General features: G+C 43.0%; 1 protein-coding gene across 5 annotated transcripts in view; it reads right to left on the bottom strand.

The window, feature by feature from the left end:
• The window catches only part of LOC122938153 (aromatic-L-amino-acid decarboxylase-like), a 270,020-nt gene that overhangs the window by 186,138 nt on the left and 65,298 nt on the right, over window positions 1-18,584 (bottom strand). For all 5 annotated transcript variants that reach the window (XM_044293489.1, XM_044293491.1, XM_044293493.1 and 2 more), the window contains 2 exons: window positions 14,239-14,305; window positions 3,511-3,605 (listed from right to left, as the gene is read on the bottom strand). In XM_044293489.1, coding sequence (XP_044149424.1) covers window positions 3,511-3,605; window positions 14,239-14,305 — 162 coding nt within the window. The remainder of the gene's footprint in view (window positions 1-3,510; window positions 3,606-14,238; window positions 14,306-18,584) is intronic.

The following is an 18,584-nucleotide window of genomic DNA, read 5'->3' as shown; positions in this document are numbered from 1 at the left end:
AGAAGCTGAATACATATCTGCAGCTTATGCCAGTCAAGAAATTGTGTGGTTACAGCAATTACTCAAGGATCTTGGGGAAGCAACATCAGAACCTACCGTCTTATTTGAGGACAATCAAGCTTGCATTAAGCTTACAACAAATGAAAATATTAGTGCAAAAACTAAGCACATCGACGTCAGACATCATTACATTCATGACTTATTTAATCAAAAAGTGATTGTACTTGTGTATTGTGAGTCTGAAAAAATGATTGCTGATGCTCTGACAAAGCCACTCGCTAGAAACAGATTTGGGACTGACAGATAGTAGTTTAAGTGGGGGTGTTAGCATACAAGGTTTGTATTGTATAAGCAACAACCACTGTATGTCATTGCTATATGCCTAGTATATTGTATGGTCACTAGATGGCAGTTTGTGTAACTTCCTGTTTGTCAGTTGTTCAATAAAGTTTAGTTAAGTGCTCATGCAGTTACCGAGCAGAGGTCAGTTAGACCTGAAAGACTGTCTGCCTGTCCTTTGTTTAGCCTCAGAAAGTATTTCTAACAATATCAAAACTGATAATACCTGCATTAAGGGGTTGTCTCACTTCAGTAAGGCTACTTTCACACTAGCGTTCGGGCGGATCCGTTCTGAACGGATCCGCTCATAATAATGCAGACGGAGGCTCCGTTCAGAACGGATCCGTCTGCATTAAAATTGCAAAAAAAAAGCTAAGTGTGAAAATAGCCTCGGACGGATCCGTCCAGACTTTCAATGTAAAGTCAATGGGGGACGGATCCGCTTGAAGATTGAGCCACATTGTGGCATCTTCAAACGGATCCGTCCCCATTGACTTACATTGTAAGTCTGGACGGATCCGCACGGATCCGCACGGCCAGGCGGACACCCGAATGCTGCAAGCAGCGTTCAGCTGTCCGCCTGTCCGTGCGGAGGCGAGCGGAGCGGAGGCTGAACGCCGCCAGACTGATGCAGTCTGAGCGGATCCGCTCCATTCAGACTGCATCAGGGCTGGACGGCTGCGTTCGGGTCCGCTCGTGAGCCCCTTCAAACGGAGCTCACGAGCGGACCAGCGAACGCTAGTGTGAAAGGAGCCTAAATTGTATTTATCAATTGCAATGGTGAGCAACAGTGAAGAGAAGGCAGTGCTCACACAATTCAAACAGCTGATTGGCGAAGGTTAGACAGAGGGTGCTCCTTCTGTCCTCTGATCTGAGTCCCCACAGGCTCAGATCAGTTCCTATGATAACCTAGGCCCTTCTGAAACTTCGCAGAACTTTCATGGCTAACTGCCTGAAAAGCCACACACAAGGCACAGCTTCTTAGGCAGCCTTCAGAATCCCATAGTCTGCTTAGTATTCTATTGCAGTATACAGGGAGTGCAGAATTATTAGGCAAATTAGTATTTTGACCACATCATCCTCTTTATGAATGTTGTCTTACTCCAAGCTGTATAGGCTCGAAAGCCTACTACCAATTAAGCACATTAGGTGATGTGCATCTCTGTAATGAGAAGGGGTGTGGTCTAATGACATCACCACCCTATATCAGGTGTGCATAATTATTAGGCAACTTCCTTTCCTTTGGCAAAATGGGTCAAAAGAAGGACTTGACAGGCTCAGAAAAGTCAAAAATAGTGAGATATCTTGCAGAGGGATGCAGCACTCTTAAAATTGCAAAGCTTCTGAAGCGTGATCGAACAATCAAGCGTTTCATTCAAAATAGTCAACAGGGTCGCAAGAAGCGTGTGGAAAAACCAAGGCGCAAAATAACTGCCCATGAACTGAGAAAAGTCAAGCGTGCAGCTGCCAAGATGCCACTTGCCACCAGTTTGGCCATATTTCAGAGCTGCAACATCACTGGAGTGCCCAAAAGCACAAGGTGTGCAATACTCAGAGACATGGCCAAGGTAAGAAAGGCTGAAAGACGACCACTACTGAACAAGACACACAAGCTGAAACGTCAAGACTGGGCCAAGAAATATCTCAAGACTGATTTTTCTAAGGTTTTATGGACTGATGAAATGAGAGTGAGTCTTGATGGGCCAGATGGATGGGCCCGTGGCTGGATTGGTAAAGGGCAGAGAGCTCCAGTCCGACTCAGACGCCAGCAAGGTGGAGGTGGAGTACTGGTTTGGGCTGGTATCAAAGATGAGCTTGTGGGGCCTTTTCGGGTTGAGGATGGAGTCAAGCTCAACTCCCAGTCCTACTGCCAGTTTCTGGAAGACACCTTCTTCAAGCAGTGGTACAGGAAGAAGTCTGCATCCTTCAAGAAAAACATGATTTTCATGCAGGACAATGCTCCATCACACGCGTCCAAGTACTCCACAGCGTGGCTGGCAAGAAAGGGTATAAAAGAAGAAAATCTAATGACATGGCCTCCTTGTTCACCTGATCTGAACCCCATTGAGAACCTGTGGTCCATCATCAAATGTGAGATTTACAAGGAGGGAAAACAGTACACCTCTCTGAACAGTGTCTGGGAGGCTGTGGTTGCTGCTGCACGCAATGTTGATGGTGAACAGATCAAAACACTGACAGAATCCATGGATGGCAGGCTTTTGAGTGTCCTTGCAAAGAAAGGTGGCTATATTGTTCACTGATTTGTTTTTGTTTTGTTTTTGAATGTCAGAAATGTATATTTGTGAATGTTGAGATGTTATATTGGTTTCACTGGTAAAAATAAATAATTGAAATGGGTATATATTTGTTTTTTGTTAAGTTGCCTAATAATTATGCACAGTAATTGTCACCTGCACACACAGCTATCCCCCTAAAATAGCTAAAACTAAAAACAAACTAAAAACTACATCCAAAAATATTCAGCTTTGATATTAATGAGTTTTTTGGGTTCATTGAGAACATGGTTGTTCAATAATAAAATTAATCCTCAAAAATACAACTTGCCTAATAATTCTGCACTCCCTGTATGGGACAAGTGATCAAAAGATTGAATGTTCAAGCATCTTAAGAGGGCTAAATTTATCCTCTCTCAATTTTACATCTAAAAACAAAAAATAGGCATTGATGTGCGAACTTAGCGTTTCAAGTTTGGCGTACATGGTTCGGATTATCTAAGAATTTCGTTATGGATTCCACTACCACAGACTATACAAGTTATGGTCCATGGTAGCGGAATCCATAATAGAGTTTTTAGATAACCCGAACCTTTTACACCGAACTTGAAACACAAAGTTCGCTCAACACTGTCTGAAAATATTTTTTCTGCATAGTGAACACCATAATGAGGGGGGGGGAAGGAATCAAAAAAAAAAAAAGAAAAAAAAAAAGCCTATAGCCTCATTCACAAATCAGTGCTTTGGTCCGTGATTTCCATCAGCGATTGTGAACAAAAACCAGGATTGGAGCCTCCACAGAGATAAGGTCTAAGGGAAAGATCTGCACTTTTTATTCTGGGAGTGCTGGGGGTTGTTGATAACTGGATTATACTATACCAGAGACTGAGGCATAATTGTACAACATAAGCAAATGTTTGGTTGTTGCTGTACTCACCTCTACACCTTTCATAAGATATCTATTTTCTGGACAAATAAAGGCACTTCCTGCATATGCAGCATCAATATGGAGCCACATGTCTTCTGCATTACCTGTAGGGGAAAAATTGTTGATGCATAATATGTATTGATCAATCCGGTTGGGTAAGGCTCTTGCCTTATGAGGTTTATTACCTTACTCTGGATCAGCAGAGGGAAAACAAAGTTCTAATATTCCCCACTATCTCTTTCCTTGAGCCACTTTCCTCATCCATTGGTTAAACTCGATGGACATATGCCATTTTTCAACTGTACTATAATTATTATGTATGGTCCTAAAATAACCAACTGGTAAAATTATAATGGATACACAATGGGACAGATTGACTAACGCCGTTTTAGACTAGACAGTCTTCATCTCTTCTGGACGCAGACATTTTCCATCTTTTTACTCCCTGCTTTCCAGGAGCCAGAACATTTAAATATATTTTAAACATAGCTGTCCAGCAAAAATAATCCCTCATATAAGTTTTACTTTCTAATGGCACCATTTAATATTGCATACCGTGTAGTGAGAAACTGGAAAACATTTTTTAAATGGGTTACGTTTCCATTCATTATGTGGTAAAGATTAGATGTTAATAGGGTTGTTCCATGGAGAAAAAAAAAAAGTTCACGCCAACCTCTGGATCTGAATAATTTTGTAATTGCATGTCATTTTTAAAATCTAGTATAGCCAACAATATATAGCATATTCAATAAAGTGTATCTGCATAGCAACACCTGCTATATATTCTTTTCCTTTCTGTCCACCTCGCTGAGGTGGACGCATATACTCAGTTCCATCCTTCAACTGTCACCAGCTGTTGAAGTTGTGGCAGTTACAGGGTGAGAACTACAGCAGAAAGGATACACCTTCTCAGCTGCAGAAGAAAGATGTCAGATTCATATATTGTAAATATAGGAGGGCAAAAGGAGCAATAAATGGGGAGACAGGGCTAGTTCTAACTTCGTTAAAAATATACTGTCATGTACTATATGATATCTGATTTTCATTTTTACATTAATCAGGGGTATCCCTTAAAATGTGTTGCATGGGTCAGCAGGATTACAGGGATACCAAACTTTCATAAATTTGCTTATTTTAATACATTTACTGTAAAAATAAAAATTTTAACTTTGAAAAACACTTTTGGCGGAAAGAAAGGCTCCTACCTTAGTTAAATCACATTTATAATAAACCAACAATATATAGATCATTTTTTTTCCCTCACCCAGTGCATATGATAGAAAAGAAGGAAGAAAACAGGGAGGTAATAAGGAAGGGTGCTGTCATGGGGTCTGGGAAATCTGATTACCAGTAAGTAATCATTTTACCCTTCCCCCATGACAGCACCACAGAGAATTATAAAGAAATCATCCTTCCTTAGGGAGGGACCACTGCTTGTAAGACCTTTCTACCAAAGGATAGATCAGAGGGAGAGTTTAGGTCCAAACTATAGTGCCATAAAAAAGTACAGGGAGAAGACCACATGGCAGCTCTACAGATTGGATCAATAGTTGCACCAGATCTTTCAGCCCAAGAAGTGGAGACAGAATGAGCCTTCACCGAGATTGGAGGAGAAAGACCAGCCTCCAAGTAAGCTTGAGATATGCCAAGTCTGATCCATTTAGACAAGGTACTTTTGGTAGCCTTCATACCCCTATTTGGCCCAGAGAAGACAAATCAGGCTGAAGACTTCACCACTCCTCCGTAGATTTGAGATAATGTAATAAGCATAGTCTTGCATCTAATATATGGGGAAAAAAAAACTTTTCGGGTTTTTTGGATTGGCACAAAAAGGAAGTACCATTTCCTGGGATCTATGAAACTGGTAAGATACTTTAGGTAAAAATGCCAGGTCAGGCTGGATAATAACTATCCTCTAGAATAGAAGTGAAAGGAGGATTTTTGGAAATGGCATGCAACTCACTTACCCTCCTGGCCGTGGTGAGTGCTACCAGTAAGACAATTTTGTAGGCAAGATACTTTATATCATACGATTTAATGGGCTCAAAAACGTGGCTGCATCAGAGATCTTAGCACCAGATTGAGTTCCCACAAGGGAGTTTTTGGTTTAGAAACAGGAGCCATCCTATCCATTGCTCTAAAAAAAAAAAAAAAAAAAAAAAAAAAAAAAAAAAAAAAACAACTACCCAAGGATTTGAGGCAACATTTTTCAAAAAGCACCGAAAGGGCAGAAACCTGTACCTTTAAAGTATTTTTAGCTAACCCCAAAGCCTAGCCCTCTCTGAATAAATTCCAGAATGTATGAAATAGGAACAGACAGGCAGATTTTTAGATTTCTATAAAATTTTATCCTGATAAACTTTTTCCATGTCCGGGCATAAATACAAATTGTCACCAGCTTTCTACTCTGAAGTGTAGCTATCAGTTTCTGTGAAAAACCACTTTTAAATTAATAGGCTCCTTTCAAATTCCATGCAATTAAATGCAGACCATTTACTGCTGGATGGAAAAACCGGACCCTGGGACAGTAGATCAGGAATCTCCGAAAGTATCCAAGGTTCTGACACTGACATTCTGAGATGAGTAAACTAAGCCCTCTTTGGCCAGAATGGAGCAATCAATTGTTCTCGCCCTGTCCTTTCTGATCTTTTTCAGGACTAATTGAAGTAACTGGAAAGGTGGAAAGTCATATGCTAGTGTGAAGTCCCATTTTAGGAGAAGAGCATCCACCCCATAGGGGGATGCCCAGGGATTTAGGGAACAAAACATCTACTTTCTTGTGTTGACTGGAGGTGAACAGGTCCATCACGGGCATGCCCCCGTAACTTTGTGATCCTGGAAAAGACTGAATTGTTCAAAAGGACCATTTCCCCCTGTTTTGAGGGATGCCTGCTCAGAAAGTCCACTTGAATATTTTATTTTCCTTTTATGTGAAGGGCTGAAACATGACAGACCTACCCCTTTAATTTCTTCAACAGACTCACCTCTCATCTGAGGGGCAACCTACCTTGTCCTCTCCCTTGTTGATTTATATAGGCTATTGTAGTCTGTCGGATAGGACTGACATGACCAGAATACAGAGAAGCTTCTATTGCCAATCTCACCGCTACAAGCTCCTTCCTGTTGGAGAAAAAACGCCTTTGACTCATAGACCACTGACCCTGAAAACTGAGACCCTGGACATGAGTTCCCCACCCCCAGAGTCTTGCATCCATAGTTATGATTATCGGATCCGGATAGGACCATGGGATCCCCTGCATCAGATTTTGCCTGTCCCCCCCCCCCCCCCAAACCAGGCTAGACTTTTCATTGTTGGTTTTGAGATTTTCATCTTGACATCTAGAACACCTTTGCTCTATTTGAATGTGGCTAATATTTCCATTTGTAATTGCAGAGTGTAGTTGAGCCCTTTCGACCGCTGGAATGCAGGACACCAGGGACCCCAAAACTGACTGCTTCCAAATTGTCAGGGTGGGAGATGTGAGGGATTTTACTTAACTGAAAATACTGGTTCTCTTTTCCATTGGTAGTTCTACCTTCTGGGATACTGAGTCTAAAATTAGGTCTAGAAACCTGACACTTTTCCCACTTTGGTCTGGATTTTTAGTCGTTGATTATCCAGCCCAATTCCTGAAAGGTCTTTACCACCAATCTTAACTGCTTCCCTGCAGCTGTGATGAGATTTTGCAAAAAAAAAAAAAAAGTCCAGATATGGTACCAACATCCTTTAGTCTTATGAAGGATACCATCTCTGCAACCACTTTGGTAAAGATCCTTGATGCCATAGACAGGCCAAAGCCTGGAATTGGAACTGCTGTAGCTGACCCTCCATAAGGACTGCAACTCTGAGAAACTTCTGGAACTCCAGGTGCTTTGGGATGTGGAAATGGGCATCTTTCAAATCCATTATGGCCATGAAACAATGTGGAAACAGGAGCTGCACTGCAGTTTTCATTGTTTCCATCTTAAATTTTTTGAATACTAGAAACTTGTTTAACCCCTTAAGGACACAGGACGTACCGATACGCCCTATTTCCCGAGTCCTTAAGGACACAGGACGTACCGGTACGTCCTAACTAAATAGGCATTCCGGCGCCCCAGGGGTTAATCTGAACAGCATGCCGGCTGAAATCATTCAGCCGGCATCCTGTCACGCCAGGGGGGTCATGTGACCCCCCCGTGTCGGCGATCGCAGCAAACCGCAGGTCAATTCAGACCTGCGGTTTGCTGCGCTTTTTGCAGTTTCTGATCCCCGCGGTCCCTGACCGCGGGGATCAGAAACTTTAGAGTGTCTCAAATCAAGATTTTGCACCCCCCCTGCACGATTTGATGCCGGCGGGTGGTGCAGGGGGGGTGTCGCAGGCGGTGGGGGCGTTGCGGGAGGCGGGCAGTGTAGCAGGCGGGATCACAATCCCCGCCCGCCTCCCCTTGAAAATTCGTTGGCTTCTAGTGGGTTATACCAGGGTGCCAGCACATTGCTGACACCCTGGTATAAACGGCTGACATCTGTGCAGATGTCAGCCGTTTAACCTTTTCCATACAGCGGTCCGTACGGACCGCGGTATGGGAAAGGTTAACGGTCAGTGTCAAGGGGCTCCCTCCCTCTCCCATCGGGAGGCTGCTGTGCCTTTGCAGTCCCCTGATGGAGAGGGAGAGAGCCCCCGACAGCCCCCCGCAGCCCCGCACTCACCCTTCCCCGTCTGCGAAGTTGTGGCAGACTGGGAAGGTTCCCATGGCAACAGGATGCCTGCTCAGGCGTCCTGCTGTCCATGGTGCTGAACAGATCTATGCTAAAAGCATAGATCTGTTCAGTGTAAGTAAAATACAGTACAGAACCCTATATAGGGTTCTGTACTGTATTATACAGACATCAGACCCACTGGATCTTCAAGAACCAAGTGGGTCTGGGTAAAAAAAAAAAAGAAAAAAACCACACTACACATATTAGGTATCGCCGCGTCCGTAATGACCTGATCTATAAAACAGTCATGTTACTTTCCCCGCATGGTGAACGCCATAAAAATAAAAAAATAAAAAACTATGAGAAAATTTAAATTTTGCCCACCTTACTTCCCAAAAAAGGTAATAAAAGTGATCAAAAAAGTCACATGTACGCCAACATAGTACCAATCAAACTCATCTCATTCTGCAAAAAATGAGACCCTACTCAAGATAATCGCCCAAAAACTGAAAAAACTATGGCTCTTAGACTATGGAGACAAACTTTTTTTGGTTTTAAAAATGAAGTGATTGTATAAAACTTACATAAATAAAAAAAATTGTATACATATTAGGTATCGCGCGTCCGTGACAACCTGCTCTATAAAATTACCACATGATCTAACCGGTCAGATGAATTTTGTAAACAAAAAAAAGCATGCCAAAAAAGCTATTTTCTTGTTACCTTGCCGCACAAAAAGTGTAATATAGAGCAACCCAAAATGATATGTACCCTAAACTAGTACCAACATCACTGCCATCCTATTCCGTACTTTCTAAAATGGGGTCACTTTTTTGGAGTTTCTACTCTAGGGGTGAATCGGGGGGCTTCAAATGGGACATGGTGTAAAAAAAATAAAAATAAAAAAATAGTCCAGCAAAATCTGCCTTCCAAAAACCGTATGGGCATTCCTTTCCTTCTGCGCCCTGCCGTGTGCCCGTACAGCAGTTTATGACCACATATGGGGTGTTTCTGTACACTACAGAATCAGGGCCATACATAATGAGTTTTGTTTGGCTGTTAACCCTTGCTTTGTAACTGGAAAAAAAAAATATTAAAATGGAAAATCTGCCAAAAAAGTGAAATTTTTAAATTGTATCTCTATTTTCCATTAAATCTTGTGCAACACCTAAAGGGTTAACAAAGTTTGTAAAATCAGTTTTGAATACCTTGAGGGGTAGTTTCTTAGATGGGGTCACTTTTATGGAGTTTCTACTCTAGGGGTGCATCAGGGGGCTTCAAATGGGACATGGTGTCAAAAAAACAGTCCAGAAAAATCTGGCTTCCAAAAACCATACGGCGCACCCTTCACTCTACGCCCGCTGTGTGGCCGTACAGTAGTTTACGGCCACATATGGGGCGTTTCTGTAAACGGCAATAAAGATACACAGTCTTATTTGGCTGTTAACCCTTGCTTTGTTAGTGGAAAAAATGGGTTAAAATGGAAAATTAGGCAAAAAATGAAATTCTCAAATTAATAACTCTTGTGCAACACCTAAAGGGTTAACAAAGTTTGTAAAATCAGTTTTGAATACCTTGAGGGGTGTAGTTTATAGAATGGGGTCATTTTTGGGCGGTTTCTATTATGTAAGCCTCGCAAAGTGACTTCAGACCTGTAGTGGTCCCTAAAAATTGGGTTTTTTAAATTTCTGAAAAATTTCAAGATTTGCTTCTAAACTTCTAAGCCTTGTAACATCCCAAAAAATAAAATATCATTCCCAAAATAATTCAAACATGAAGTAGACATATGGGGAATGTTAAGTCATCACAATTTTTGGGGGTATTACTATGTATTCCAGAAGTAGAGAAACAAACTTTGAAATTTGCTAGTTTTTCCCATTTTTTGGTAAAATAGGTATTTTTTTTATGCAAAAAAAATTAACTTTTTTGACCCAATTTTAGCAGTGTCATGAAGTACAAAAGATGCCGTCTGAGCGCCAAGTTTGACCGCATCTACAGAGGCACCTGCCAAAAAGTCTGCCGCCTTCTGTAATGTGGGCAGGGAGAATAAAATCTGCTCCCTAGGACACCTCTCTTTACTGGATTTCTAATTGCTGCAGCTGAAAGGCTAAGGTTCTAGCTGTTACCGTGGCTGCTATGTTAGGATGAAAAGAGGAAGTGGATGCCTCCCAAGCACCCTTCAGGAAGGACTCAGCCTTCTTATCCAAAGGGTCCTTAAGAACACCCATATCCTCGAAGAGAGAAGACCTTTAGAAACCTTGGAAATGGCCACGTCTATTTTGGGAACCTTGCCCAAGAATGCAAAGGCTTATCCTCAAAAGGGTATTTACGTTCAAAGGTTTTGGAACTAAAAACCCTTCTACATGTTTTTTTCCATTCCCTTTGAAATCAGAGAAATAATGCTATTATGCACGGGGAAGCATCTACCCTATTTTCCTGCAATCCTTCAAACAAACAAAGTCCGCTACTGACTTATCCTCCTTTAATATTATTCAATATCATCTTCAATATTTATATAGTGGACCTTATAACTTAACAGTGTCATTATCTTCAGGAGGAAGAAAGGATCTTCCTATAATTTCATCCTCTGAGGAAGAATCTGAGGAAAGGGGGAAGTCACTGTCGCCAGAAGAAGTGTCTTAGGATAGGTTAACCCTTTTCTTCACATTAAGCTTCTTAGGGGTTTTAACGCATATTTCACTTCCATCTTAGAGTTTTAATATTCTCTAGGAGGGACGGGGATTCATCCGAAACAGTCTCGTCAATACAGCGTTGACACAGCTTTGTCATAAGACGACAAAAGCCGTTTTACATATGGCACATTCATTTTTCCTTTTAGCCAGCATTTTCTTAAAAAAAAAAAAATAAATACAAAGAACTATAATTAGAAAAGACAGTTGCCATCTCACTCACCCCCCAGAAAAACAAAAACAAAAAAAAACCTCTGTCAAAATACCGGAACAGGTGCTACCATCTCTGCATATTCTTGAGTCTTATTTTTCCATTCTAGCTGGTAACAGCAAAGGAAGCCTGCTGTAGGGTCAAAACATGAATATCCTTCAAGTCACTCCCTGCTTCCACTGTCACTGGCCACGAAGAAGAGAAAAGAAAAAAAAAAAAAAACCTCAATGACCTGGAAGCCTGTAGGAGCTGCTTTATCCAGAAATTCTCAAGCCAGATTACTTGAGTCAGCTGCACTAACTGAGGGATGCTGGAGCAGTTCCTCGATCTCTGTAAGCCACCTGTCAGACCTTGACGGTAAGGGATATCCTTTTTAAATATCATGGGCCGGAAGTACGTCCCAGGCGCTTCCAAAGTGCGTCACCCGCTGTGCTTGCTTCTGGAAGTAGCCGTGCTATTCCGTAACTCTTCGTCCATCCTGAGGCAGCGTGGCAAAGCCTCCATGAAAGGATGCTCACACGCCAGCCGCCCAGCTTCTGGGAAAGCCTCATAGCGTGTGGCAAAACTTCCACAGAAGGATGCCCATGCGCCTGCTGCAAGACCCAGAGGAGCCCCCGGATCCTAGGGTCCCGTCAGCCTGCAACCACAGTGCGATGGACCCCCCTAGGATAACAGACCAACGGTAAATACCTGGAAGAGAAAAACTGCAGGTCTCCTAGGTACAGAATACCACTGAAGGGGTAGAGAGGCATCACCTTTTATTCTGTAGGCAGATCCTCTCTGTGGTGCTGTCGTGGGGTGGGGGAGGAAAATATGGCGATTCAGACATCATTTTGTTAGGCCTCATTCACACACCGCGGTCCGTGAAAACCTAGCCTGCTGTGCTGCCGAGTGCACGAGCACACAAAGTCATTGGTTGCTATGATGCTGTGCGCTTAATGCCACCGCCGTACAGTAATACACTTGTATGATCTATACGAGTGCATTACTGTACAGCAATGGTGGCACGAAGTGCACAGCGTCATAGCAACCAATGATATTATGCACTCAGCAGGATGGGTTTTCATGGACTGTGGTCTGTGAAGATCCACGTATGTGAATGAGGCCTTACTCTGATCACCATATGCGATTAATATTTTTATTTTTATCTGTAAAATGGAGACAGTGGGCAATTTTATTTTTTGTTTTTTATTTCTAGGAGTGCTTGGGGTTGTTAATAACTGGATTATACTATACCATATACTATTAGCTTATCACTGCAGTCTAAGGAAAATAGCTCAGTTCCTATTGCAGTATATGGGAAAAAAAAGACAGTATGAATATTGCACAGGTGTGCCTTAGACTGCCCACAATAGAAAGGACACTCTGAAATGTGCAGTTTGATTACACAGCACAATGCCACAAATGAGGGAGCATGCAATTCGCATGATGACTGCAGGAATGTCTACCAGAGCTGTTGCCTGTGCAATGAAAGTTCATTCTCTACTCTACCATAAGCAGTCTCCAAAAGACGTTTCATAGAATTTGGCAGTAGATTCAACCAGCCTCACAACCGCAGACCACATGTAATCACACCAGCCCAGGAATTCCACATCCAGCATGTTCACCTCCATGATAGTCTGAGACCAGCCACCCACACAGCTGCAGCAACAATCGGTTTGCATAGCCAAAGAATTTCTGCACAAGCTGTCAAACATTCTTAGGGAAGCTCATCTGCATGCTAGTCATCCTCATCGGGGTCTGGACCTGACTGCAGTTAGTCGTCGTAATTGACTTGAGTGAGCAAATGCTCACATTCGATGGCATCTGGCACATTGGAGAGGCATTCTGTTTACAGATAAGTCCCAGTTTTCACTGTTCAGGGCAGATGGCAGACAGCGGGGTGTGAGCGGTTTGCCGACGTCAATGTTGGGGATTGAGTGGCCCATGGTGGTGGTGGGCTTATGGTATGGGCAGGTTAACGAATGTTATGGTTAACGAAGGTGCCTTTTATTGATGGCATTTGGAATGCACGGATGCAGTGAAGAGATCCTGAAGCCCATTGTTGTGCCATTCATCCACAACCATCACCTCATGTTGCAGCATGATAATGCACAGATCTGTGCACAATTCTGGAAGCTAAAAACATCCCAGTTCTTGCATGGCCGGCATACTCACCGGACATATCACCCATTTGGCATGTTTGGGATGCTCTGGATCATCGTATACGACAGTGTTCCAGTTCCTACCAATATTCTGCAACTTTGCACAGCTATTGAAGAGGAGCAGACCACCATTCCACAGGCCACAAACCGCCAGCTGATCAACTCTATGCGACGGAGAGGTGTTGCACTGCGTGAGGTAAATTGTGGCCACACCAGATTTGCCTTACTGGGGGGGGGGGGGGGGAGGCAAACTGCACATTTCAGAGTGAGCTTTTATTGTGGGCAATCTAAGGCACACCTGTGCAATATTCATGCTGTCTAATCAGCACATTGATATGCTACACTTGTGAGGTGGGATGGATTATCTCGGCAAATGAGAAGTGCTCACTAACAGATTTATAAACAATGTTTGAGAGTAATGGTCTTGTGTATGTAGAAAATGTTTGATCTTTGCGTTCAGCTCATGCAAAATGGGAGCAAACCTGAAAACCTGAAAGTGTTACGTTTATATTTTTGGTCAGTGTAGGAATGAGCGAATCAAAGTATCTGAAGCGCACTTCAATCTGAATTTCAGGAAAAAACTAAAATTTGCCATGAAGCAGAATTTCCTTGTGGTAACAAAATCTATTTTCCTTGAAATGGTGGTTAAAATAAATTAATGGGTACATCAGTTTGGATAAGTCTCCCTCACCGTTTCAAACATTTGGCACCTCATTACATAGGTCTAGAGATATTACTCCAGATTTTATGCCACCCCCTACTGGAGTAAGACCAACATTTGTACAACTTTTTTATTGCCCAAATCTGGCATACACCCAATTAACATAGCTAAATCAGGCCTGATTTTTAAAAGTGGCAAGAGTAATGTAAAATCAAAGAAGTTGCATATTTTTCCACAAATAAGCATAACAGATCACAAAAGCCCTATTTTACAATGTTTTAGAGACAGAATTCTGCAGTGTTTGATAAGTTCCCACCAAAATGTAGTAATACATTTGTGTTTATACTTACAAATAGGCCCTAGTTCCATTAGGTTGTCAAAAGCACATGATGATGTTGTTCCCAAGGTGGCACATAACTGCAAAACACCAAGTGAGATTTTAATAATGTAACATCTATTAGGTGTAAGATGCAAGAAACGTAATATAGTACATGGATTTTGATCCAGTCTGTTTTGAGGTTTTTATTTGAATGTTTAAGATGCATGGTGATGGAGAGGTGGATATCATTCTTGATCAACTAAGATGGCCCTATACCCTCCAGCTCTCAGACAACGCCCTATTCGCTCAAGTTGGGACTGAAATCACAAAGACTCCAAGAGGACCCTCCTCCCTGATGTGTCATGAGGTATGCTGTGCTGCAGTTAGTATGAAGCCATTACAAGATGGCACTTGGACTTAGATGTTTACATAGTTTGCATACCAAAGTTAGTAAAATAATGCACAATGCACAGACAAGTGTTAATTCTTATTTTTGTATTCTAGCCAATGAAACAATGGCATGAGCCTCAGTAGTGGAACACCCTCCCCGATATAAAAACTGCTTAACTTCCTGTAATGAGAAATGCTTTGACCCTTGCCTGGTGTCAGTGTTATTTCTTCCATGCATGCAAAATCCTAGGATTACTACTAGTGTTGATTGAGCACCAAAGTGCTTGGGTAGAACACCTCAGGAGTTCGGGTGCTCTACCAAACACAACGGAAGTCAATGGGAGAACCTGAGCATTAAACCAGTCACCCCCTGCTCTGAAGAGGGGAGGCTGTATGGTTCACATGAAAAGGTCAGAAATTGATGGAAACACCACTGAAATGGTTCAGGAACAGCATGGGGAGGATGTCTGGATGCATCTTGGATTCCCAGGTCGCTGCTGGAACGATGTTGTCTGAGTAGTATGCCACTCTTACAGACGCACCAAACTGAAGATAGATAGATTTGAGGAAAAATGGTTAGGAAATATTCTTTCCTGTATATTTACTATGTATATAAAGTGCAAGTGCTGCCAAAAATTACAAGGAAGAGGCACTCCGATACAACCTGTATATCACAAAGCAGGGCATCATTCACATGGTGGTGGTTGTTCATGTAGTGGGACTCCTACACTCAAAGCCTATGCACTAAGTAAAAGGGCTGCCAAAAATTACAAGGAACCGGCACTACAATAACCCCCTTTATTATACATAAAAGGAGGGCATCCTACACCCCGAATGATGACCTGCTGGTGACCCTCAAACATTAGGGGTAAGGGTCTGCTGCTGAGCTGACCATCTAAAACATTAGGGGCGAGGGCCTACTGCTGATCTGACCATGGAAAAAATTATGGGCATTGCCTGCTGCCGAGCTCAAACATTAGGAGCAAGGGCAGCCTAATAAGCACGTTTATATGATGGAGGATGAAGACGAGAAAATATTGAACCATATACCTTTTTAGTGGTGCATGAGAATGCACTGTATTCAATACACCATAAAAGCCACATTTAAAATGCCTTTATGTTCAGCCGCTTTCCCCTGGTGGAGTAGAGAAGTCAGGGGCAATCCAGGCCTTGTTCATTTTGATAACAGTCAACCTGTCAGCATTTTCAGTTAATAGGCGGATGCACTTATCAGTTATTATGCCCCCAGCAGCGCTAAATACCCGATCTGACAAAACAGTGGTGGCAGGGCAGGCCAGCACCTCCAAGGCTTAGAGGGACAGTTTGTGCCACATGTCCAGCTTGGACACCCAATAGTTGTAGGGCACAGAGGGCTCACTGAGGATACCGACACTGTCTGCCATGTACTCCATCTTCAAAAACTCCTCTCCTTGTGACACTAGGCCATGCATCAGGGTGAGATTGCTGGCGGGGTGTCATTAAACTGTCCCAGGCCTTGGAGTGTGTGTTGCCTTGCCTGCGTTGGAACTGCTGTGTGTTCCCCTCTGTTGCTCAAGGAACTACGTACTCTGCTGCAAGTGTTGACAGCTGGAAATTTTTTGCAATTTTTCCACAAGGACCATCTGGTATTGCACCATTTTGCCAGTCCTCATCACAGGAATAAGAGAAGTTCTCTTTGTAGTGGGGGGTTTAGAATGGTGAACAACCAGTAATCTGTGTTGGCCAAAATGTGTATAACACAAGGGTCACGGGAAAGGCAGCATAACAGTCAGCCATGTGTGCCAGAGTCCTAACAGACAAGACTTCGCTGTCCTGGGGGGGCGGAGCTAGCGCCTGAGCCGGATGGTCGTGTGAAGCGCTGCTCCGCTATTACCGATTCCTTTAGAAGCTCCTAAACCCAGCTAATCTAGCCCACAATGGTCAAGATCGGGGGACCGAGACCTGCTGATGTCCCAGAGCCGTCCAGACCAAGTTCCCAAGCGGGCGGAATGGAGAAGTTTATAAAAAAAAGCGGCACAGTCCTATGCGGCCAGAGAATCCAAAATGGCGCCGGAACCTCCGTGCACGCCGAAGAACAAACAGCAGGCGGAATACACCGCTGAGAAGGTGAGAGACGAGTCCCCTGAAGCAGACGCAGTCTCGCTCTCCAAATCCTTCCTAAAGAACGCTTTGTCTGAAGCCCTAGAACCACTTAAAACCGACCTCCACTCCATAAAAGAAGATGTGAAGCATATAGGGAGGCGGGTGGAAGCTCTGGAGGACGCGAACATGGCTCTCACGGCTCACCACAACGCTACCTCTGATAAGCTAAGTACTCACCAAAAGCATTTAAACGCCCTGTACGTGCAGCTGGAAGATCTGGAAAACCGGAGCAGGAGGAACAACCTCCGCTTCAGAGGAGTTCCAGAATCAGTAGGCCCTGATGAAATCCCTGAAGTAGTGATGCAGATTTGTTTAAAACTACTGGGCCCTGACTCCGCACATGAAGTGATTTTAGAACGTGCTCACAGGGCGCTGCGCCCCAAGCCCCAATCTACAGATCCCCCAAGGGACATTATTTGCAAGTTTTTGCACTTTCCCGTCAAAGAGGCTATACTAAAAGGAGCAAGAAATAATCCCCTAGCCTCGTGGGATGACAACCCTATCTCCATATATCAAGACTTGGCTCAATCCACGCTGAAAAAGCGCAAGTCCCTAAAACCTCTCACAGATCTTTTGAGAAATAAGAAAGTAGTGTACAGATGGTTATTCCCGTTCGGGTTGTCCTTTATTCACAATGGACGCAGAATCTCCATTCACTCCTATGAGGATTTGGACGGTGCTTATGACATCCTGCAAATCCTGCCGCTCCCCATCGAAAACTGGGAACTTGTTCGGAATGCCTCTGATATACCTACTCTGAATACTGATGGAGCATGGGAGACCCCTCGTACTCAAAGGTCTCATAGGATGAAAAGAAACCGCCAGGCTTCGTCTTCCAAAAGACTGACACTTCCAGATGAGTGATGGCTTTGTCCTCAGGTTTACCCTTCCAGCTCTTAACTGAGACAATACCACTATAGTTGATATATATGTTGTCAATCCGGTTTTAGTTGCTTTCACACAAAGGTCACTGAGACTGACCATTATAAGTAATTATCCTGCTTTACTTTGATAGAAGCTGGTATTTAACCCGTATCATCTCTCTCCTTAAAAAGGAATCATAATATTTGCATTTTACATACAGTAATGCAACACCCCCCCTTGCCAATAGTGCTAGTTAGCTCACATTTATTAGTAGCTTACTGGTGCTATCGTTACATATGTTTTGGTTTATTCTGTTGTGTTGTTCACTTTTTTTTGTCCTTTGATATGTCTCAAGAATACTCTGATAGGTATGGCCCATATGCTGATGAAAATCTGTTCGGAATGAACCTTTACCTTTTACGGAGCCGTCGCTTACCTCGAGGTGGTACCCTCCCTTCACTCTGGTTGGTTAGTCATACACACTTGACATCTATATTTTTAGCTGTATCCTTCACCTACACATACTTTAATTATGGCAGACTTAAGAGTAGTAACTTATAATGTGAAGGGGTTGAGGTCTCCATCAAAGAGATGTCAGATCTTTTCTCTTTTACATAAAGAAAGATGCTCTTTAATTTTCCTTCAAGAGACACACTTCAAACATGGAGACTATCCCAACCTCTCCTTTTCAAAATTTCCCACATGGTACCACTGTGGAGCTGGGGGTGCTGCCTCGAGGGGAGTCAGTATTGGCTTTCGTAGGAATTTGCCCTTCCAGTACCATTCGCATGTACAGGATCCTGATGGCAGATTTCTTATACTCAAAGGCTTGATAGGAACTTCAACCTATACCTTAGTGAATATCTATGCCCCAAACACAGACCAGATTACTTGGCTCTCCACGTTAATAGACCTAGTGGAAATTCATAGAGAGGGAATATTGATAATGGCAGGTGACTTTAATCTAGCTTTCAACCCGCT

This window comes from Bufo gargarizans, chromosome 5 (genome assembly GCF_014858855.1).
Source record: "Bufo gargarizans isolate SCDJY-AF-19 chromosome 5, ASM1485885v1, whole genome shotgun sequence".
Classification (NCBI taxonomy): Eukaryota; Metazoa; Chordata; class Amphibia; order Anura; family Bufonidae; genus Bufo; species Bufo gargarizans.
The sequence above is the reverse complement of the archived record's forward strand: the minus strand, read 5'-3'. Positions and strand labels throughout refer to the sequence as shown.